Source organism: Garra rufa, chromosome 19 (assembly GCF_049309525.1).
Source record: "Garra rufa chromosome 19, GarRuf1.0, whole genome shotgun sequence".
Taxonomy (NCBI): domain Eukaryota; kingdom Metazoa; phylum Chordata; class Actinopteri; order Cypriniformes; family Cyprinidae; genus Garra; species Garra rufa.
In genome coordinates, this window is record NC_133379.1 from 19,987,693 (window position 1) to 20,012,659 (window position 24,967).

The following is a 24,967-nucleotide window of genomic DNA, read 5'->3' on the forward strand; positions in this document are numbered from 1 at the left end:
ACATAAACCCAAATAGAAAATAAAATAGTTATTGAATAAGCATGTGTCCTAAACTCCTGAAACACTGGTGTCTCGTATTTTAGAGCAGTCAACGCAATTGCATGTGTAACCGTTAACATTTTCATAAGTAACTGTTATTTAATTATACATTTTGTCTCAGTAATTGTAACAGACTAGTTTTATTTATTTTGTAATTAAATCTGTAACTCTGTTACAAGTAACTAGTTATTCCCCAACACTGGTCAGTGCTAAACAGCATTAAAAGATAAGATAAAAGATTATTTATCAACTCAGAATCACTCTTATCTACAGCGATGATTCATACGCAATAAAGGATAATATATAATTAATCTTTGAAAATTAAAGTTAAACCTTTGAAATGAATGTTAAATTGTTCGAAACTGGTTTCTTTTACGCGTCAACTAAAAATAGGCCTCAAACTTAATAGCCTATATGTGACCCTGGACCACAAAACCAGTCATAAGGGTCAACTTTGATCATCTGAAAGTTGAATAAATAAGCTTTCCATTGATGTACGGTTTGTTAGGATGGGACAATATTTGTCCGAGATACAACTATTTGGAAATCTGCACTCTGAGGGTGGAAAAAAAAATCATAATACAGAGGAAAACGCCATTAAAGTTGTTCAAATCAAGTTCCTAGCAATGCATATTACTAATCAAAAATTAAGATATGATATATTTACAGTAGGAAATTTACAAAATATCTTCATGGAACATGATCTTAACCCTTGTGCGACCTTATGGACATTTTTGTCCATTTCCCACTGCAAAAAAAAATGCTTTTCTAGCTTAGATTTTTTTGTCTTGTTTCCAGCCAAAATATCTGAAAATTCTTAAATCAAGAAGGATTCTCTAGACAAGTAAAAATTATTTTCTTGTTTTCAGAAAAAAAAAGTCAAAATTAAGTGAGTTTTTGCTTAGAACAAGCAAAATAATCTGCCAATGAGGTAAGCAAAAACAAGATTATTTTGCTTACCCCATTGGCAGATTATTGTGCTTGTTTCAAGCAAAAATGCACTTAATTTTGACTTTTTTTTTTTTGACAACAAGACAATTTTTACTCATCTGGAAAATCCTTCTTGATTTAAGAATTTTTAGATATTTTGGCTGGAAACAAGACAAAAAATCTAAACTAGAAAAGCATTTTTTGCAGTGCAGTTTTTTGCAAGTGCCTGTGTTAATGCCAACTGCATACATTTTGGCTCAGGTGTTTATTTTTATTGAAATTTTAATATTTCACCCTCATTTCCTTCAATAAATCAGTTTTACCCTCCGTACAAAAAAATACTGACACTCAGGACCTTAAGGACAAAAAAATGTCCACATTGAAACCCATTAAAACTGTAATTTTTTAACCCAGGGCTATTTGACTATAAAAAGATGCAGTATTTGCTAATAGGTATATCAGCAAAGCTTCAAATTTTACATTTTTGCCATTTTTTTTACTAGATTGAGCCATTTTTTCAAATTTGGCATATACATTTAAAAAAAAAAAAATCTAACACTACATAAAAAATACAAATGCCTCAGAATTAATGTTGTTGTTCTTCACAGACACACCCAAGAATCTAATAAGCAAAGAAACAAATTCTGCTTAGCATTTAGTATATGGAGATTAAAAATTTTCATAAAAAACACCTGTGGCATGATGTAAACAAACCAGCATTACAATTATGAAAATTAATGAATGTTTGGTATCTATGGATAGAACAGATGCTGGTTAAAAAAAAAAAATCGACATTAGTGAAAGTGGAAAAAAAATATTAATAAATCATATTTTTATGACGGGGACATTTTTGTCCATTTTGCACCTATGTGTAACTTTTTTTTTGAACGCACAAGGGTTAATGTCCTTGAAAAATCGATCATTTTGACCCATACAATGTATTTTTGGCTATTACTGCAAAAATACCCGTGCTACTTAAGACCGGTTTTGTGGGCCAGCGTTACATATTTCTATTTCTGAATCTGAAATGTCCTCACGGTGGCGCTAAATCCCTTCTAATCAGCGCTGGTCGCGTTCATACAACACATAACCACATGGGGACAGCAGTACGAGTACGCGCACACATATAATGCAGGTGTCACGATGATTATGAGTGATATTTTTCCCTCACAGCGGATGGCGACTATATTATGAGTTTGCACTACTTCTCCGTCTCTGTCCGACTTGCTTAAAGATAAGTGATATTGTTTTTACTGTGTAATATTATTAAATGAGACTATACAGTCGATAAATGTACATAAAAATACCTGTAAACAAACAGTGAGCGAAAGGCCACATCCAGGTTTTTCTACAGCACGAAAATGGAATGGACCAGACGCTTTATGTAATGTTCATTCGCTGTTATTCCTGTTCAATAAGCCTAAAGAACATGAAGAAACAGACAGGATCATGACAAAACGACATAGAAATCCAATGACAAGTGATGAGGCGTGTTAATTTATTACAAAACACATTGACACTGACAATATTTTAAAATACCTCTAGTTTTCCTGTGGTGTTTTAGTGTTTGCTTTCTGTTCACAGTGATTCAATATGAACAAGTGTTGAAATAGTTACTACTGCAGAACCACTGAGCTTTACAAAAAGGAAACAAAACAAAAAAGTACAGACATTTACAATCATTTGACTTCAACCCACACAAATACCAGAACAATAATATTAATAAACATCCGCAAATTGAGTAAAAAATAGATTTTAATCTTTTAAATACAACATTTTGGAATACAAATATCGATTTGTTCTTTACTGTAGTTCTTATTATTACTATTGACTGATATCACTAGTGTTACTGTTGAGGTTTGATTTACAGTTTATCAATATACAGAAAAAATGTCAAAACAAACATTTTGGTAAATTCTGGTATTGCTCATTTACATAAATATACACAGACACACAAAAACACCTAGCCATGAATTTAATTGATCTCTCAATCATATGTTATGCTCTAATCTGACAGACAAAATGGCTTTATATAATGCTTACCATTATGAAAACACTACAGTAATATCATCATTATATTAGAGTTATTATTGACACAAACATTGACATATTTTACAGCTGTCTTTGAATGGACCCACTCATTCATGGTTATGTACACAGTCCATGACATCCCAATAACCACTTAGGAGAGACATTAACTTCCTGTGTATGAAACAAAAAATGCATTGATTGAGTTAAAAATCAAACCGAGTTTATCCCAAAAATCCCTTAACAGCCAAACTGCCGATCCGAAATCTGAAATACTATATTAAACGAAAATAAACACAGGAATATAACGTCCACTGGCTTTCATATGTCTTAAAGTTAGTACTTTAAAATCACAAAAAGAGAAATCTAAAAAACCAATTCAATACAAAACAGACATTTCATAACATTCTCCCAAATGAATTGCTTTATTTCAATACCAAACCTGAGGCCAAGCTTCATAGTCTATATGGAAAACCAAAACCTAAAGTCATGCCATGAGCACAAAATGAGCAACAGAAACTCACATGATCACAACACATCCCTTCAGCATCCTGAACTAGAAATCTGCAGACCCCAGATTAAAATCGTTGAGCCGAAAATATCATAAATATCATCCTTGGAAGATTCGTTCCCTCTGCGTCTATGACGTGGATCTCATACAATCATTGCTGCGAACAGTAGACAGTGAAAATCACCCTGAAGATGTGGCGTCACCTCCGAGGTCCGACTCTGTACGACAGTGGTTTTCAGTTGAATTGGTAAAGAGGCCAAAATGGCAACTGGCTTTTCTTCCTCCTATTTTCACATGTGTAAAATAAATAAAAGGTAGCACTCTGAACAGAGTATGATTGCATATAATACCAGACGAGCGTCTGCCAAACAAACAATTATGAGGAGACCACGCGAACACAACCAAACCAAGAGTCTCGAAGCGACGAGCCTGTCTCGTGAGGCTTTCCAATTTGCATTTAATGTTGCTCTGCACCACAGAGGCTTTCAGTTTGAATATCACAGAATGAAACTCAGACGGAGACTGTCCGGCTGCGTCCGTGTACAAATGGAGGATTACAGTGCGGAAAATATGATCTGTTCCAAACCAATCGTTCACAAGCAAGCCAGTGTCATCTGAAGAATCGAGGACGATATTGGAAGGTCCCATGTTGTCTGAAAAAAATCATTACAGCAAAACGGCAAACTACAGTAGTGGCCTACAGGAGGAAAAAAATCCCCGTTTACCCTGATTTAGACACACCGTTGGTTCAGTTAAGCATTTATAGTACCCATAATCTCCCATTCACATAATCCATATCTCAACGTTATTTTTAAACACCTGGCTAATGTACAAAGGACGGCCTTGTTTATGAAAATTTTCTACAATCGATCAAAAAAACTGACTTTGCTATGCGACTAAACCACTGCTAAATTTCGTTTCGAAGCAGGATGTGGGCATGACAGCCTGTTTTTTATTTAAAAAAAAAAACAGCTATCAAGTTATGAAGTCTTTCATATTGCTTTCTGTAACATGATGATGCAGTACCAGTGTATACCAGTAAACTGAAGTTTGTCTGAGCTGTCTTCACCTATGTGTTGCATATTTCACACAAAGCTAGCGGGACAAAGTTAAATAGCACTTGTAGTATGGCGAGTGCATTATAAAAGACTTTACACAAGTGCCTTTTTGCACCGATTTAAGGAGAAAACGAAAGCTTACTCGATTATAATTGTAGTGATAGTGACGTCTCTATGGCCTACCATTGTTAAACAAGGAGATTTCCCTGAATCGCGCGATTCAGAGAAAAGTTTATATTGCTGCAGTCTCAGTAGGCGCCCTTGGCACGTGAATTTCTCTGAGTTTACAGTAATGGTTAGCTCCTAGAAGTGAAGTGACAGAATGTGGTTTCTCTAACACTGATTGACGTGGTACCCATTGAAATCAAGTGAAGGAGGAGGATCGGATGTGAAAGACCAGTACCGGCGGACAGCTACACAAAGCGTCTTCTTCATATTCAACCTCAAAAAAAAAAGTTCTCTTTTGGCTTTCGTAGCCCTTGCGCACACAAAAAGATTGTGGGCGAACCTCTGCCCCTTTTCTTCATCCTTCATCCATCGTCGTCTCTTCTCTAGGGTGAGTCCATCATGGCCTCCAGCATCTCCAGGAAGAGTTTGTGCATAGGCACGCCGCCGCGGGTTTTGATGCTGTAAAAGGTGGTTAGGGCCCGGCCGGCAGTCTGCCTGAGGAGGGGCAGGGTGAGGAGGAGTCGTCCCGCACGCTGGGGGTCGTCAGGGCGTCGCTGAACCTCCAGCTCTAGCAGGGCCTGATGCAGCAGGTCCCGTAACTTCTGCACTGCCTCCATGTCCTCAATGTACACTGAATCTGAAGGGAGAAGAAAGGATAAGTGATTAGACCTACATATCGAAATGAAACCACAGCATCACTCTTGTGAAGATGTTCATTTATGTGAAAGATCGCAAAACAAAATCATCACTTTTGAGAAAATTGGCACGAAATAGTAACTAAACCTACTTTTATCAAAAGTAATAAATTACATGTGGCTTAGGGAGACAAAAACCTCTGTTGAACCTCAGGTTGCAAATACTTTGTGTCTGGAATGACAGCGTCGGACTGTTCTGCGTCAGACTGTTCTTCTCCAAGCCAATTATTCAGTCATATGACTTTTTGATTAATTTATTATTAATAAATTGTTTATGCATAGACATTCTGACTGAAATAAAACATTTATCCACATCCAGTGAGCACATACTTTTTATGTACCTTTAAAGGAACACTCCACTTTTTTTGGAAATAGGCTCATTCTCCAACTCCCTTGAGTTTTACCATTTTAAAAACCATTCAGCCGTTCTCCTGTTCTGGCGATATCACTTTTAGCATAGCTTAGCATAGATCATTGAATCCTATTAGACCAATAGCATCACGTTCAAAAATGACCAATGAGTTTCCATATTTGTTCTATTTAAAACTGGTCTCTTCTGTAGTTATATCGTGTACTAAGACCGGTGGAAAATGCAAAGCTGTGATTTTCTAGGCCGATAAGATTAGGAACTACACTCCCGTTCCGTCGTAATAGTCAAGGAAGTTTGCTGCCGTAATATGGATGCAGCAGGCGCAGTAATATCACACAATAAGTTCTGAAATAACTTCTCAGCTAGGTTAGCATTTGCACATGTGCTGCGTGATATTACTGCGCCTGCTTCGGCCTTATTACGGCAGCTAACTTCCTTGACTATTACACCAGAATGAGAGTGTAGTTCCTAGAAAATCACATCTTTACATTTTCCGCCGGTCTTAGTACACGATATAACTACAGAAGGGTCAAGTTTTAAATAGGACAAATATCGAAACTCATTGGTTATTTTTGAACGCGATGCTACTGGTCTAATAGGATTCAATGATATGCTAAGCTATGCTAAAAGTGATATCGCCAGAACAGGAGAACGGCTGAATGGATTTCAAAAAGGTAAAACTCAACTTATTAACTCGGGGGGAGTTGGAGAATGAGCCTATTTCCAAAAAAAGTGGAGTGTTCCTTTAAGGACTTTTTTGTATCTCAGGGTGTGTTCACACTTGTCATGTTTGGTTCAATTAAAACTCTAGTGCGATTGTTCTTTTAGTACAGGTTATTTGAGTAAGTGTGAACGCTTCCATCTGAACTCTGGTGCGCACCAAACAAAAAATAGGTCTCAGTCTGCTTTCAAAAGAACTCTGGTGCGATTCGAATTAAATATGAATGCAAGAAGAACCACTTTAACTCAAACCTTTTCCTTTTGTTTGGAGTGTTCGTTGAGTTCCGTCACAAAATATACATCATTCAACCTGACCAATCAGGTTGTGAACGTGTCACTATGCCTTTAGATTTGGTATCTTTAGGTTCGCTGTCAAAAATGCCAGTGTGAACTCTAAGCGGACCAGGACCAAATGTATCATTTTCCTTTTTGGTCCAGACCAAGTGAACCAAACTTCAAGTGTGAACATACCCTTAGTATTTCTATCCAGCTTTTTTGCACTTCTTTCAAAACTGTGCATAAAAGTATTAAGCTGTAACCCCTGTTTGTTGATACAGGCCAATGTCTAAAAAATTAGGTATTGGTTTGGTTTAGTATGCCATTCAAAATCTAAGAAAACCAATCTTATTATTTTTGGCCACACTGGTCAGAAGTGATAAGCAGAAATGTCAGTATTTGTATCTTTTGACCAGTAGGTGGCGCTGTGCCAAAACTATTCAAGTGCCCTTACTTGAATCTGCTTAAGCATTGTGGAGATATAGCCTCATGTCCATTTTTGGACAAACCTTGTCAAATTTGTTAACATGCTTTACAAAAATGGGTTAGTGTGCATTCAACTCTATCAGAGGGAAAAAGTAATTTTGCTTTTAGACCTTACAGTTCAAAAGTTTTTAGGAGAACCATATCTGCAAATTTGGCCTGTTAGTGGCGCTAGACAGTTTGATGTGGTTAATGATGAAAAATTAAAAAATTAGGTATTGTTTGATTCAGTACGCCATTCAAAAACTAACAAGACCAGTCTTATAACTTCTGAAGAAATGTCCATTTTTATATTGTTTGACCAATAGGTCGCTGAAACTATTCATGTGCCCTCAGGTCATGAATGTTATATCACATGCCAAGTATAACACACATCAGAATCCGCTAAAGCTTGCAGATACATAGCCTCATGTCTATTTTTGCACAAACTTTGTCAAATTTGTTAACATGCTTTCCAAAAATGGTTTGGTGTATCAAAAGCTAATGATAACTTTTTACCAGAAGGATCTGAAAATGATTTGAGCCAATTTTGCTGAAAATTGGACAAACCATCTTGAATGAGTTCAAAAGTAGACTTTTCAGAGATTTCAAAATTACAAAAAATCTTGACTGTAGAAACTTAATTTTTGGTATGCATTTGACTTGGTATGACGAAAGTAATCATGTAATCTAATTAGCAGAAACATTGGTGCAAATTTGGCCTGTTGGTGGCGCTAGAGAGTTTTAAGTTATAGACTTAATATGCCACTCTGAATTGAACAAGATCACTCTTATCATTTTTGAGATTATAAACAAATGTCAACTTATTTTTTTGACCAGGTGGTGACGTGGTGTCAAAACTTCCCCCAAGCGGTTCTATATAGGCTTCCATAGACTCACAGAGTGGAAGAAAAAGAAGAAGAAACAAACGGATAAAAAAGGTGCTTGGCCCCCAATTACAAATAAATTACTATAAATTACTAAATAAATTACAGAATTTCTTTCATTTACTGCGTCCTTTCTGAATGAAAGTATTAGTGAGGTTGCAACTTTGAGTTATGAGTGCAAATGTGTAACAACAATTAAACACATCCAGTACATTTAAATGTATCTTTCTTACATTTTTTGCTAATTAACTCTTTGCACGTGTGCCAAAGGTCACGGCCCTGGGAATAGCTCTGTTGGTGGGGGTTAATGTTTAGTATGTACACATAGATATGCGAGGTGTAAGGAAGAGGTCTTGGGTGTGTTCAAGATTCAAAGCGTGCGACTCCCAGTATTTGAATAACAAATACAGAGTCTGTGGGTTAAGCAGATACGGGGGTTGAATTTATTATTTACAGTAATCAAATTTCATCGGCTCTTCCGGGTGGGGGATGAATTTGTATTAGCACACGGTGACAAGATAGGTACGTTTACAACACAAAACAGAATACGGTCTGGTCTTAATTACTGGCTGACTCAGTCGGGTCACGCAGGTCGTGATCAGAAGGTAACCGGTTGGTCAGGGAACAAAAATAGACTGTGGAATGAATGAGTCATTAATAGGAAAATCTTGACAGGAAGCACACCTGAGTTGGTCAGCGCGATGGCCTTGAGCATGACGAACTCCTCACGGTCCAGCTGGAGGGCCCTGAAACGACGTGCGAGCTGGCTGATGGCGGCGTTGAGTTCAGTCAAACCAGCCACACGAGACATCTCCTCATCCAGCACGAAGTCCTCAGCAAACACCACCTCATCCTCACAGCCGAGAGAACGGTACGCCACCCCCAACACCAACACCTCCAGCCATACTGACTGCAGCACGGACATCTGGTCAGCCAACGACAGCGAGAGAAAGCCTGGTTGAGGGACAAAAGAGAGAGAGAGAGAGAGAGAGAGAGGTTAATGCTACACATCCATCGGTGCAGAATGCTCAAACACAGATGGCTTGTCTTAAATTAATGCAGAAGGTTTGTCAAAAATCAGATGGGTGTCAAAATATTAAAATATTAGCATAAATGCAGGCTTAAAGACCTGCCATGATCTGTTATGACAGTATTAATAAAACATTTTAAAATTGACTTGAAAAAGAGAAAACCACTTAACACTGTTTTCTGAATAATAATTACTTTGGAAAAACTGAAGCAATATTTGCTTAATTGAGAAAGGCTACATGACATTAATTAGTACTGTTATAATTAGGGGTTTAAGCATGAAACCCTATTGTAACTGTAAGAATGGCCAAGGATCAGCAATCTCCACATAAAACTGATTGTGCGGACCAAACCGTAAGTCGTAGAGACTTGAAACTTAGAGGGATGGTAGTACTCACACCGCCAACAATGTCACCAAGGCTCACCCCAATCCGCCTGACAGGGGCGCTACAGCAATCAAAAGATTTGATTGTGAGCCTGGCAAAATGTTTGTGTATATTTAGTATTTTTTGAAAAACCTACTTTTGCGAACTAGTCCTAGGTTTTTCGCCTGGTCGGAACCAAACCAGTGCTGAAAGACACTCCGTAGAGTAAATATCAATAAATATAAAAAAAGTTGAACTTTCAAATTAGGGCCACTTTTAGTAAAATGTCTATAACTCCTGAACAGAGTGAGATCTCTTACGTACACTTGCGTAAGAGCTCAATCTTGGCCACTTGGTGGTGTGAAAAACCATAAAAATGGCTATACCTATGCAACCATTTGCATATTGCATTTCTCAAGGCAGTAAATGATTGTACGTTGCACGTTTTTTCATACGTAGATGATAGAACTCCTCATTCCAGACAACTCTGACTCTAGAACCACTGCCTAAAAAAGCTATAAAGCCTAAAGAAAAACTCAAAACTTCACAAAACCTGCTGAGCACATGCGACAGAGGGTTCTAAACAAGCAGGCAAAGTCTTCAGGAGATCAGACCAAAGCTGGCGATAAAACAGTCATAAACGTTTAAAAAAACATCATATTTCTATGGTAAATTACCTGGATTTGCCAAAAATGCTTTTTTAAATCATTGCTTTGGTGGTTACAGGCTTGCTAAATAATGTCTTTTTTCAAATGTTCTTAAAAGCTGTGAAGCACTTGAAGCCCGGTAATCACTACTTGTATGTTATATTGTAACATTAACTTTTTGTTTTATTATTGAAACCGGTGTTGAGATTCTGAGAAACTGCTTATGTTATGCTTTTGACAGCTGTCTCCACCTTCATATAAAAAAACTGGCGTTTTCCGCCACTCATTTGCATAACGTTGAGCATTTCTCAACTTTTTGACTCTGTCAGCACCGTTAATCCCACAATCCTCGCCTCCTACAGAGACTGAAAAGACCCGCTCATCAGATCTAGTTTTATGTGGAGTGGAAAAGGCAGGATAAGAGTTGTTGTTGAGTACCGAGACACTGTGGACACTCACAATAGTGCTCTAAATCTGGAGGTCTTGAAAATAGCCTGCGACTGACAAAAGCAGTTGAAATTGCTCCTTCCAAGACTGAGCTCGGACAGCAATTAGGAGAAAAGTCTTCCACGTTCTGACTATAGCTCTGACTCACCTGCTCCAGTTCCCCTCAATTATAATCTTTCTTTAGGCACCTGTTCTCTACAGAAAGGCGTGATTGATCAGCGCTTTCAGGCAGTGCAGAAATGTGAAAACCATCAAATATCAGTGAATAACAAGCTGTTAACTGTTTTCTAGCTGGCTTTTTCATTGCCTCCTGGAATAGTAGCCTGTTATTGGCACATTATCATATGATCTGCCTTCCTTCCAACCAACATCAAGTATATTAGTGGAACTTGGCTAGTAAGTAACACTTCCCAGTAAAAAGCGTCAGTGTAAGTACTCAGGATCAACAGATTGCATGAGTAAACATGAGTAACTTGTACCACAAATAAAAAGAGGATATTTCAAGAAGACGTGTGCTACTTTTTGCACAGACTGCAAGGGACCTTTACCTCTACATTTAATTAGTAGGGGTGGGCAATATAGGCAATTGTTATATCACAATATGAGTACATTTATTTCACAGTAACGATATATCACAATATAGTCATTTCTGCTTTAAATAAGGTCTTTAGTATATAAAAAAATTGATATGACAGAAATTTTGTCACAAGTGTCAGTATCACAGAAAAATAAATATTAGCCTAAATTTAAATCCCTCAAGCTCACTGCAGACAATAAAGTCAACGATTAAAAAAAAAAAAAAAAAACAAGAAACTAATTACACTACCAGTCAAAAGTTTTTGGACAGTAAGTCTCTTCTGCTCACCAAGCCTGCATTTATTTGATCCAAAGTACATCAAAAACGGTAAAAATCTGGAATATTTTTACTATTTAAAATAACTATTTTCTATTTAAATATGTTTAAAATGTAATTTAATTCCTGTGATTTCAAAGCTGAATTTTCAGAATAGTTACTCCAGTCACATGATCCTTCGGAAATCATTCTAATTTTCTGATTTGCTGCTCCAAAAAAATACTATTATAATTATGTTGAAAACAACTGATTAGATTTTCTTCAGGTTTCTTAATGAATAGAAAGTTCAGAAGAACAGCATTTATTCAAAATAGAACTCTTTTGTAACATTATAACATGTCTTTATCATCACTTTTGATCAATTTAAAGCATCCTTACAAAAAGAAAGTATTAATTTCCAGTGTTGGGGAAAGTTACTTTTAAAAGAAATGCATTACACTATTGCGGCAGCCTCCCTGTTCAGTTCCCTGAACTAGAGCTGATTGAGATGCACACTATGTTTTCTTTGTACCCTTAGTCAGCCAATCAAATACGAGCTTACCAGATTGAGAAATGACTTTCTAAGTTTTATGTGCGATATGAATCAGTCAGCGAATCAGGCTGAGACAGGAAGAACTATGTGGTAGCTTAACTTAAGTAACAGGAGAGTGAGTAACCAGTAGCTCGACACCAGAATAGCTTCATTGACACGGTCTCCTTGCCAACCGTCTTGCTGTTCCTCTTCTTGCTCTCACTTACCAGGAATGTGCTTGGCCCAGCCGATGATGACAACTAGTTCCCGGTCCGCCAGGTCACAGAGAGTGGTGAGCGTGCGCTGGGCCGTGTCAGGCTGTAGGGGGTCTGGCATAGCAAACAGCTTCTCTGGCTCTGCCACCAGCAGATGAGACACAATGATGCTGGATGAGCCTGAGAGAAACAAACTTAACATTACTCAGCTGAATAATCAAGATAAGGTTATACAGCATTTATTTTCAGCCATGAAATTAGTTTGTTTTATTTTAAAAAATAAATATGAATTACCCTTCTCCCCCTCTTTCCTTAAAGGTATTGGCGCACTCTGGTACGTGGCATTCTCCACTTCTGGGCGTCTCTTGTACTTCTGCCGTCCTCCTCTGACTCGGTCCAGACGGACACCTAACCAAACACAGAAAGAGGATTAGGATATTGGCAGTGCCTGTGGATCACACCGTACATTGAGGTACTTGGGTATTGTAAGAGAGAGGATTGGTTGCACTGGCCAGATGCCACCTTACCTTCTTTGAGCATGCCTACTTTGAGGCACTTGGTGAAGCGACACGCCTGACAGGCCTTCCTGCGGCGTTTGGTGATCTCACATTCATTAGAGGCGGGACAACTGTACTCAATATTGCCTGTTGAAGATATAAAAAGGTTCAGAGCAGTGTTGCTTACAGAAGTATATTTTTTGCTTTCCACCTAGGATGGCTTGAGGGTGAAAAAAAAATCAAGTGGTAATTTTCATTTTTGGATAAACTTTAACAGGGGCTTGGGGCAAAAACGGCATGAAAAATTAATAGAAAGCCAAATTCAAGAGGGGAAAAAATGTATGGAAGGCTGTTTCCAACACTGAATAAAGATAAGAAAAGGTTATTTCGACTTTTCATCTTGTAATTCTTTTCTTCTCGCAATTCTGACTTTTATTTTCCTAAAATTGTGAGATATAGCTTTCAAAAGTCCAATTTTGAGGGGGATAAAAGACTGATATTTTCTCAGAATCCTGACTTAGTAACTCCCAATTGCATGTTATAAAGTCAGAATTGTGAAATAAAAAAAAAGTATAAAGTCGCAATGCTGAGAAAAAAAGAATTTTGCTGTTTGTGGGTTTAAAAATCTTCTATAATAAGGTTGCAACTCTGAAAAAATTCTGAGATAATGAATTTCAACTTTATTTCTCAGAATTGCGAGTTTGTCTCTGGGAATAACTTGAAATTGCATATTTACATCAGAAAAAAAGAATTGCGAGAAAAAAAAAAGAATTTTTGTTTGCAAGTTTATAATTTTTTATGATAAAGTTGCAACTCTGAGAAAATTCTGAGATATATTGCAACTTTATTTCTCAATTGTGAGTTTGTCTCTGGTAACGTAAAAATTGCATATTTATATCAGATTTTTTTGCTGTTTGCGAGTTTATTTTTTATAATAAAGTTGCAACTCTGAGAAAATTCTAAGATAATAAATGTCAACTTTACTTTTCAGAATTGCGAGTTTGTCTCTGGCAATAACTTGAAATTGCATATTTATATCAGAAAAAAGAACTGCAGGAAAAAAAAAGAATTTCTGCTGTTTGCGAGTTTATAATTTTTTATAATAAAGTTGAAACTTTTAGAAAATTCTGAGATATACATTATGAATATTTCTCAGAATTGCAAGTTTGTCTCTGGCAATAACTTAATTGCATATTTATATCAGAAGAAAAAAAAATTGCAAAGAATTTTTTTTATAATAAAGTTGCAACACTGAGGAAACTCAACTCACAATTGCGAGAAATAAAGTCAGAATTGTGAGATAAAAAGTAGCATTTTTTTTTAATTCAGTGGTGGAAACGGGCTTCCATAAAAATGATAAAAATGTATTTAATAAATGTGATTAAAATGATATCATACGAGCAACATCACACAAAAAACTGATGTTTTCCCCAAATATCAGCACAACTTAAAACTTCATAAACCGTAATCTCTAGCTTCCGCTACCTGTTGTACACGTTCATGAAAGAGTGGTGTTCCAGCGAAAGAGCTTCGAAGAGTCAGGACATTTTTTAAATATAACTCAGATTGTATTCGTCTTAAAGAAATTCATATAAACCTAAAATGGCTCGAGGGTGAGTAAATCATGGGGTAATTTTCATTTTTGGATGAACTATCGCTTTAAGACTTGAAAAATAAATAGAAAGGGAAATTTAAGAGGGGAAAAAATATATGGAAGGCCGTTTCCAAAACTGAATAAAGATAAGAAAAGGTTATTGCGACCTTTTATCTCGTAATTCTTTTCTTCTCGCAATTCTGACTTTTTTTTTTCTCTCAAAATAGTGAGATATAGCTTTCAAAAGTCCACTTTTGAGGGGAAAAAATATGTATACTTTCTTAGAATCCTGACTTAATAACTCCCAATTGCATGTTATAAATTCAGAATTGAAAGAATTTTTCATGGATTCTTTAGAATGATTAAACTTTTGAATCTTTTTGAGCAATTCCTTAAAAGGAACCGGCTCAGAGGAGATATTCCTTTTTGAAACGTTTTTTGTGTGCGCATCCAATGAAAACAATGCAACAGAAAAACATGCTTTGGTACGCAATGTTTAAATCTCATCACATTCAGTTCTGGATAAATACGATTTGTTCTGCCGAGAGGCTGACGCTGCGGTGGCTCTCAAGGGGGGGCCAGGAAACACTGATTCACTCAACTAGCAGGCTTGGCTTACAAGTTATGTGTAACGACAAGTGAATCTGTTACACAGCATGACATGCTCACCTTGTATGGTTCTTTTGAAGAAAGCCTTACAGGCTTCACAGGAAGCCACTCCGTAGTGGTAGCCAGACGCCACGTCTCCACACACCAGGCACAGCCGTTTGGGAAGCGTGCTTAGCGCATACTTGCAGCGTCCTCCTCCACTACCGGTAGAGCCCTCCTCGGCTCCATCCGCACCCTCCTCTTTAAAATGGCAACGTAACGCAGGAGTGTATGGGGGTGGGGAGTAGCGGCCAGCGCCTTCTCCTCTGGATCCCCCTCCTCCACTCTGAGAGGAGTCTGAGGATGCTCCTCCCGGGCTGGTCCTTCCGCCACCGCCGCCTCCTCCCTCGGGGCTGCTGGGTTCAGCCTTTATGTACAGGTCGGAGCGTCGCTCTCTGGAAGACATGATACCTGCGGACAAAAATATGAGACATTGAGTAAAAAAAGAGGGTTCTTTTAACTTTATCATAATCATCTTGAAGGTCAAGCCTGGATGTTTTGACATCTAATCTGGGTCACTTTTAAAATCTCATTTTAAATCAGATGCATATCTGGTATCCAGCCATTTATCGTACATCAAAATGAATGCATGGGATTTACTATGTGTGAATCCTGAAGGTTAATCAGCAGATTGAAAGTGAAGTCATGCATCTAATGCAGTGGTTCTCAACCCTGGTCCTGGGGGACCCCTGCTCTGCACATTTTGCATGTCTCCCTTATTTAAAGGTCCCATATTGTACACATTTCTGGAGGTTTATTTTAGTTGTTGACGTCCTTAAGAATATATATTTGCGGTATAAGTGCCAAAATCCATCTCAATATATTTTTACAGCTCTTTTTTTAGGAGCTCTGTCAAAAACAGGTCGATTTTGGCCCATCTAATTAATATTCATGAGCCTCTCTTCTGATTGGCCTGTTGTTTTCTGAGTGACGCACAGCCAGGCCAATCACAGGTAACTACGGTCATGTATCGTTGTAGCCGAACCCAGAGCCATAGAGAGAGTCTAGCCTGCTGATACTCAACAAGATATTTCAGAACGATCATTAATGTTTTTTCTTTTTTTAAACATCGAATGCAGTAAGCTACATAACTGTTGCTTTAGTAAAGCCCCTTTCACAATGCGCGCTGATTCTGGAAAATTACGGGAACGAGCGCTCTGTGAACAAAAGCCAGAACCATAAAGGCAGTGTTGTAGTGATGATGCACGTTATCATGCAACTCTTCACGACGAAAAAATACGTGCAAAGCGGCGATCGGGCAGAGCCAGCTCCTCACTATCAGCGCTGAAGCACAGTTTGTTCAGGTTAGTTTCAGTTTAGTGAAACGTACGCGTCGCATTACATCTCACATCCAAACGTCACATGTCTTTATGGGTTGTGTGTAAAGCACGCACAGATTCCAGAAAAAAACTGTGAATGAACCAAATCAAACAACTCCGGAACAAATCATGGGAAACATTATCCGTGTATTTACCGCAATCGCTGTGTGAAAGAGGGTGAAATTGACGTGCCTCTGGTCTCTTATATTCACGTTGTTCTGAAGCCTGTGCAAAGATGTAGTTTCGACATCTATCGACTGAACAGGGTTTTCTAGATTAGTTTGTGTTGTTGTTGCTCAACAATGTTATGGACGCGATGTTGTCTGGGTTTGACAAAAGGAGGTTGGGACGGTGGTTGGTGCTGGGGTGGTGACTGAAGGCGGTGACTGAGTAGATCGGACGTCACATCGTTACGGAAGTCACAGTGGCTCGTGAAAATGAACAGCTACTTTAAGCAGGCTGTGTGCAGTTTCCTGTGAATTGACTGTTTTGAAACTCATATGGTAGTTACATAGCCCCTAGACCTCAGTTATCATGAAAAAAGCCAGGAAATTTCGATTTTGACAATATGGGACCTTTAACAAACCTGATTGAAATCATCAGCTCATTAGTTCAGTTTATGTATCTCTCTCCTAACGAGCTGATGATCTCAACAGGTATGTTAAATAAGGGAGACATGACAAATGTGCAGAGCAGGGGTCCCCCAGGACCAGGATTGAGAACCACTGATCTAATGTCTCAGAACAACCAGGGTCGGAATTTAACAGGAGCTCAGGGCAAAAACAGCATGAAAATTATTAAAAAGGCAAATCCAAGAGGGGAAAATTTTTAAAAGCCTGTTACCGCCACTGAATAAAAAAAAATAAAAAAAAGGTTATTGCATTTTATCTTGGAATTTCTCACAATTGCGAGTTATAAAATCCAATTTTGAGTGGAAAAAAAAGACATTATTCTGACATATTAAATTATGTTCTCGGTATTGCGAGTTTATATATCACAATTCTGACATAACTCCCAATTGCATGTTGTGAAGTCAGAATTGCAAGATAAAAAAAATTGAAATTCTTAAATACTAAATACTTTTTTTCTTCAATTTTTTACCCCGAGTTTCTAATTTTTTTTTTATAATAAAGTTGCAATTCTGAGTAAATTCTGAGATATAAAGAAAGAAAAGTCAGAATTGTGACTATTTCTCAGAATTGTAAGTTTGTCTCTTGTAATAACTTGCAATTGTGAATTTGTATAATGCAATTTCGAGGGAAAAAAGTCAGTTTATATCTCAATTCTGAGGAAAAAAATCTGATTTTCGAGTTTGTATCACACAATTTTGAGAAAGTCAGATTTGCGAGTTAATATCACGTAATTCTGAGAAAAAAAGTCAGATTAGTGAGTTTCTATCATGCAATTCTGAGAAAAAAAGTCAGATTTGCTAGTCTTTATCACGCAATTCTAAGAGAAAGAGACAGATTTTCGAGTTTGAATCACTTATTTTTGAGAAAAAGATAGATTTTCGAGTTTGTATCACCCAATTCTGAGGGAAAAAGACTGAATTGCAAGAAAAAAAGAATTGTGAAATAAAAAGTCACAATTACTTTTTTTTTTATTCAGTGGCATAAATGGGCTACCATAAGAATGACAAAAATGTATTTAATAATGTAATTAAAATATGATAAAGTTAAGCAGTATCACACAAGAAACAGTGCTGTTTTCCCCAAATTTCAGCAAATGTGATATTGATTTTATAGGACAGTTCAATTATTATTATTATTATTATTATTATTAGGGAGTTACATTTTAGACACAATATTGTCTGTTTTTTTAACAAATAGTTGCATTAATTACATTTATGAATCTGACAAAACATAACACATCCATTTAATAAGCTTAGAGAAACGTGGCCTTATATCCAAGGTAAAACTGTCCTTGGAAATCAGTTTTAAGTTTAAATATGGTCCCTTAAAAAGGAAAACAATATTTTTTTTATAAATCTCCTTTAAACAAGACGTTTTAAAAAGCAATAAATGACACAAATGTATTTCTTCCTGTAATGATAGAACTATGGTTTATTTTTCAGCTATCCTTGTTCTTCCTTCCACTCAGTTAACACACAGGTGCATGCTGAGCAAGCAGACAGCATTCAATGAGCAAGCACCTATATGTCCTCACTCTCGAGCAGTGTTATATTGGCAAATCTGTGAACTATTTCCTTTGTTTTCTCCATTGAAATCTTCGAACAAACCAATTCACTACAATTAATCAACTGGAAATGGTCAATTATTGTCATGTTTTACTAATCGGTCAGACCAGGAAAAACATTCAGAGTACTATAGACGGGCAAAAGTTATAACAAATCAAGGAGAAGAGTGCAAAAAACTGTCTAAGGAACAAAAGGCATTTGTGGTTGGCAAAACTGAACCAGGATTTCCAGGGCAAGAATCTTTTTTCAGTCAGGTAGGTGAAATATTAGGCTAATATCTTAATTAATACAGCTTGTATGTATCTTTACCACCTATTAATTTAAGTTTGTGAAAATATTGTGCTCTTTCCTGCTTAAGTCTTTCTGCACATTATTTTGGAGCTTCCACACGTTTTTTTCTGTAGTTTACACATCATAAATTAGCAGAACAATATATTCAGTAGTACATTAACCATGCAATTCATGCTGTTGTTACCTGCATATGACCAAATTGTGAACCAAGTGTAAACTCTTCTATAAAGCAATCTGAATTGAAGACATATTACAAGGTTTCTCCTCGATAGCAGAACACACATATGCACATGACACAATTCTGCACAAATCTGTCCATAATCCTGTGGCATGGCCTCCGCCCACACCAGATTAGGGTCATTAATCCAGGAGAGAGAATCAATCCTCTAATTATACCTCCACAAGTGACGCCCTACAGACCCGCAGTTCACAAACCCCCCTCAGGGACAAACTGACCTATCATGCCATTTCTGAAATTTGCTGATCTTGCCATTTTAAGCATTTCACGAGATGTTCAATCACAGTAACACAAAAAAAAATTACCCAAGTTGCAGAACGACTGCCAAGTAGGGAACACAACCAGCAATGACATCTGCTCCTCATGATACATGATGCAGTCTGTAGACTTCCTGATTGACACTAGTCATGCGATCTATAAAATACTGTATATATGGGCTATTCTACAGAATTGGTCCAAAGTCAGAGTTGGAAACTTCTTGAAAAAAAATGTATTTTTCCAAAAAAAAATTGTATGTATGCAAATTGTACAATATCCAAGGTACACATTTCTAGTAATTGTGCAATTAATTCTCATATTGTATTTTCATAAAGTTCTGGAATATTTGTCCTCTCCCCAAATTTGTCACTACCGAAACACAGTAATAATAATTTGATAAGAAGGGTTATATCGACCTATTAAGATTTTGCTTACATCTATATTGTACATACATGTTTTGCTGTTTTATTAAAAGAATTTCAGATGTAAATCAATCATTTTTTTTTTTTAATTTCAAGTGTAATTCATGAGATTTGTTGTCTTTTGAATCCAGTTTTTCTTTGTAAAAGGCAAAAGGTTGATCGTACTGATTTCAAAGTTAAAGGGATAGTTCACCCAAAAATGAAAATTTGATGTTTATCTGCTTACCCCTAGGGCATCCAAGATGTAGGTGACTTTGTTTCTTCAGTAGAACACAAACGAAGATTTTTAACGAAAAACTGAACAGTATTTATATCTTTTTTTTTTACCTTTGATACACAGCCACGTCCAACTGTCATGAGCACGAGTTTAGCTTCAGGCTCGTTACGTGTATGCCCTCTGGCGTAGTCTTTTTCCCAAAAAAATTAGGAAGCGATCTGTCGCATGTATACAACACTCATTGTTTACACAGTGCACAGAGATTGTGGGTATAGCGGCTATTCAAAATTGTAATTACTTGCGGTTATCCTGATTGTTCAAACCGATTTAAAGCTAAAAGATTACGTTTGCTTGCGCAAACTCATCCGGGACTTTTCACCGATCTCCCCTTACGACGTTTGCGTATATTACGCCAGAGCGCGTTCACATGTAACGAGCCGGATGAAAAGCTTGGGCTCAGGACATCTGGACGTGGCTGTGTATCCAAGGTAAAACATGATATAAATACTATTCAATTTCTTGCAAAAAACGATCGTTTCGTGTCTTAGGACATCAATGTATCGTCACGAGTCGCAGGGTGTAATTTGGATTTGTCTGTGCATGTTTTTTTTTACTTTTAAAGGTTTGGTGCCCATCCACTTCCATTATAAGGCTGGCAGACTGCACCGGTTTTTGTTAAAAATCTTCGTTTGTGTTACTGAAGAAACAAAGTCACCTTCATCTTGGATGCCCTGGGGGTAAGCAGATAAACATCAAATGAATAGTTCTTGATCATAAATGTGGGGGTGTAGTTCAAATCAGTAAAATCATAAATAAATCATTTTTTAAAGGAATCAGATACTTTTAAAACAACAATGGAAAAATAAAATACATTATTTCAATATCATTTTCATAAGATGAAATGGGGTTAGGGTTCAGGACAGCCACTTTACAATTGAAATTAAATAAAGAATGATTTTATATATATTAAGCTTACTAATATCTTAAATATTATCGTGGGCTTCAATAGATAACAGAAGGAGCTTAGTAAACATTTAAGATTTGAATACATAAATGCTTTTTAAATGTGTTTTTTGGTTGTGGGACAGCAGTTTGCACCAGTTCTGTAGATTGACCCATATAGATGATTACACATTGTCTGCCACTCAGATTATGGTCAGAAACTACATTTCCACCTTCATCTGTCCTTTTGACATCACACACACACTATTCCCCTTTCACCTGGTTGTGTGTGATGTGTTGCAACTTTGGCAAGTGTGCAGAATGTAACTGTGCCCCAATGCCTCAGAGTCCACTGTACTTTCTGCCAAACTTGTACATTCTGCCACACTTACATATCACACGAACTTTGAATTTAACCTATACTCCCCATACCAACAGAATATACAGTGCTGCTAATATAATACATTTGAGAGAACTGTTTTAAAGTTGAAACAAACCAACATGTAACAACTGTGGAGTTTACAACTGTGTCACTTTATCTCACTTCTCAGTTTTGACCTGTTCAGAAAGTGTTTTACAATGCTTTGAGTACTCTAATGAACCTAATAATGACCACGTGGCTGCAGTGAGGAGACACACGCCGCTGTACCGGTTCACAGGAGGCAAATGATTCAATGGTAAAATCTCTAAATCCCTCATCAAACTGAACGAACCGGATGATGGAGGAACGTTCCTGTTCAAACACATGTAAATGACAGACCTACAAAGGAAAAGGCGTAAAGTGATCATGTGGTGCCAACGACCGTCATCACACACGTGCGTGTCTCCCGCAGGGGTTTGCGTGAACCTCAACGATGTGCGACATCCGATTCGGTAAATAACATACAAGTGAAGTCTTTAAACGCTGAGCTTGTTTAAAATTTGACGTGGTGATGGAAGTCCAACACATTTGCGAGAGTCGGTTCTTTTGAACAGTTCGTTCCAAAGAACCGGTTCAAAACGATTTAGGCCCTTTTGCGTCATCGCGTTATTACGTAATCACGTGGTCCCTGTCATATGCTCTAGTCTAAAGCGATACGCAGGCACATTTGTGACCCTGGACCAAAGAGTATAGAAGTACCTGGACCACAAAACCAGTCCTAAGTAGCAATAGCCAAAAATACATAGTTTTTTCTTTCATGCCAAAAATCATTAGGATATTAAGATCATGTTCCATTTCCATTAAGTTATTTTGTACATTTTCTACTGAAAAGATATCAAAACCTAATTTTTGAATAGTAATATGCATTGCTGAGAACTTCATTTGGACAACCTTAAATGCGATTTTCTCAGTATTTGGATTTGTTTGCACCCTCAGATTCCAGGTTTTAATTAGCTGTATTACAGCCGTCTAAAACCATATGGAATATCAATGGAAAGCTTATTTATTCAGCTTTCAGCTAATGTATAAATCTTGTCAAACTGACTGCTTTAAAGTAGTAACTCAGGGTCACATATTGCTATTTATTAGGTTTAATTAATAAGAGAACGTATGCAATTCAGTTCAGTTTATGCAGCTGTGATTCGACAAAGTCGACACCAAATCGCTGTTATACAATCAAATCGTGAATATATTTACAGTACGTTTTATTTGGAATATTTCTGTTATAAAAAATAATTTTTACTCGTTATCAAATCACTCGGTTCTCTGCTCATTACGAATCGGACATGACGGTTCTCGGTTCAAGGAGTCGGATCTGTTCACTCGAGAACCGCTCGAACCAGGTCAGTCCGGTTCACTAAAAAGACGACTCAAAAATAACAATTCGTTCAAGATGTGAATGTAAAAGCGGCTATATTCAGTGTAATATTTTAAAACTTTATCAAGCAAATCAAGCATTTCCTGTACTAACGTTACTCTGTGAAGCTCACACGACCTAAACTTACATCCGGATTGATGCCAGTTTGAACTTGTAAGTTTGAATTCTTGTTTCCCTCTCTATAATATTTAATACGTTTTAAACGTCATTTTTGTTGCTCCACACTCATAAGAACAAGCCAAACTAGCTTAGCTTTCGCTAACTTACCTTTACTCATTCAAGATAACGTTACGTCCCACCTCCTTCAAGCGTCTACCGGAGCACATGCACCCCAAAATAGCTGTTCATTGACTCACTGGCTTTCAAACACAAAGTAAGCTGTCTGTCTATGTTCTCATAAACATGCCTGAATGAGCTTGGTTTAGTTAGCAGTGTGCATCTTTGAACTTCACTTTCCCCGCTGACAAACGTGTCATGAGTCATTGGCTGCCTTCAGGAGGGAGGAGAGTTGCTCTGAGGCAGCCACGCGTTTTTTTTTTTTTACAAAACATATTCAATGTAATCACGCAATAATGATTGATAAAAAGAAAAATCGTTAGCGTTAGTGACTGATTATTTCGTAATATAATAAAAGCGAAGGGGAAAGAATGAGGCACTGAGGCAAGTCGTTTGTTTTTCCTCAAGGCAGTTATGTTAATACGTTTGATGTAATGCGAGACAGGAAAGGGCAAGAGAAAAAAAAATCAGCGACTCAAAATACAGGTATGAACACAAACAAACACGTCTAAGATTGTATACACCGATGTATAATGCTGCTACTGTAGGTCCTTAGCTTTTAATTGCTTAAAATACAACTCTTTAATTTATATTGTAAACAGTGGTACATGAGTATAAAGAGGGTTTGCATTTACATCACAGTTTGGTAAGTTACCCAGATGCTTGGTCATATTGGAGATACTTGGATGTAAACAACATCATGGATTGCATGGTTAATGTACTAAATATGTTGTTCTGCTAATTTATGCTGTCTAAACCATGGAAAAAACATGTGGAAGCTGATAAATCATATGGGGAGGGACTTTGTTAGCTGGAAAGGTTGCAATATTTTGACAAACTAAAGTTAATAGGTGGTAAAGATACGTACAAGCAGTGTTAATTAAGATATTAGCCTCATATTTCACCTACCTGACTGGAAATTATTAGAACAAACATGAATGTTGTCAAGATTCTTGCCCTGGAAATCTTGGTTTAGTGTCCAAGTGTTCCTCAGACAGTTTTTTGCACCGTTCTCCTTGATTTTTTTTTTTTTTTATAACTTTTGTCCGTCTATAATACTATAGTATAACTTTTTCCCGGTCTGACCGATTAGTACAGCCCAAAACATGACAATAACTGACCATTTTCATCAGCAAAATATCCAAGTTTCATTCAGTTCAGTGGCATTGTTTACGTTTTGTACTGCCAATATGGCCGACTGATGACGCGTTGTGAAAATACTCTGACAAAAAAAATACATAACTATTAGCTTACCTTTTGCTCAAAAGCCAAAGGTGTTTAGTCTTGTGTATACTGAAAATCCTCTCACTTTCTTTTGGTGTCTGAAGACTACAGGTCAGTTCAAACTGGGTATCAGGAACCCTGGAAAGAAAAGAGAAAATCAGCCAGTCATCAAAATAATTCTATATGTGACCCTGGACCACAAAACCAGTCTTAAGTCGCTGGGGTATACTTGTAGCAATAGCCAAAAATACATTGTATGGGTCAAAATTATTGATTTTTCTTTTATGTCAAAAATCATTAGGATATTAAGTAAAGATCATGTTCCATGAAGATTTTTTGTAAAATTCCTACTGTAAACCTATCAAAATGTAATTTTTGATTAGTAATATGCATTGTTAAGAACTTAATTTGGACAACTTTAAAGGTGATTTTCTCAGTATTTAGATTTTTTTTGCACCCTTAGATTCCAGATTTTCCAATAGATGTATCTCGGCCAAATATTGTCCTATCCTAACAAACCATATATCAATAGAAAGCTTATTTATTGAGCTTTCATATGATGTATATATCTCAGTTTAGTAAAATTTTACCTTATGACTGGTTTTGTGGTCCAGGGTCACATATACACAAAACAAGACCTTATAGAATGGGTTGCATCAGCAGAGACACATAATACCATTAAGTGGCTAAATGATAAATAATATCGAAACCCGCCCCTAGTCTGAACCACATCTTCATCTCGAAACTAAAACTAAATTAAACCTCCCATAAAAGCATTGCAGATATCTAACAAATACGGCAGATTTAATCAGAGACAACATTAGCTGCAAAGCA

The 24,967-nt window shown here is 37.0% G+C and overlaps 1 protein-coding gene across 2 annotated transcripts; it reads right to left on the minus strand.

Annotated features, from left to right (window-relative positions):
- Positions 1 to 2,443: 2,443 nt before the first annotated feature.
- esrra (estrogen-related receptor alpha) lies at positions 2,444 to 24,169 on the minus strand. Of its 2 annotated transcripts, none has more exons than XM_073824171.1 (7): positions 24,164 to 24,169; positions 14,972 to 15,361; positions 12,739 to 12,855; positions 12,506 to 12,619; positions 12,224 to 12,391; positions 8,829 to 9,098; positions 2,444 to 5,371 (listed from the first exon to the last, which is right to left on the minus strand). In XM_073824171.1, the coding sequence occupies exons 2-7, from the start codon at positions 15,354 to 15,356 to the stop codon at positions 5,118 to 5,120; spliced, it is 1,308 nt and encodes a 435-aa protein (XP_073680272.1). In that variant the 5' UTR covers positions 15,357 to 15,361; positions 24,164 to 24,169; the 3' UTR covers positions 2,444 to 5,117. The 2 variants fall into 2 exon arrangements, with proteins under 2 accessions (XP_073680272.1, XP_073680271.1); XM_073824170.1 differs by lacking the exon at positions 24,164 to 24,169 and adding an exon at positions 22,901 to 23,036.
- Positions 24,170 to 24,967: the final 798 nt, after the last annotated feature.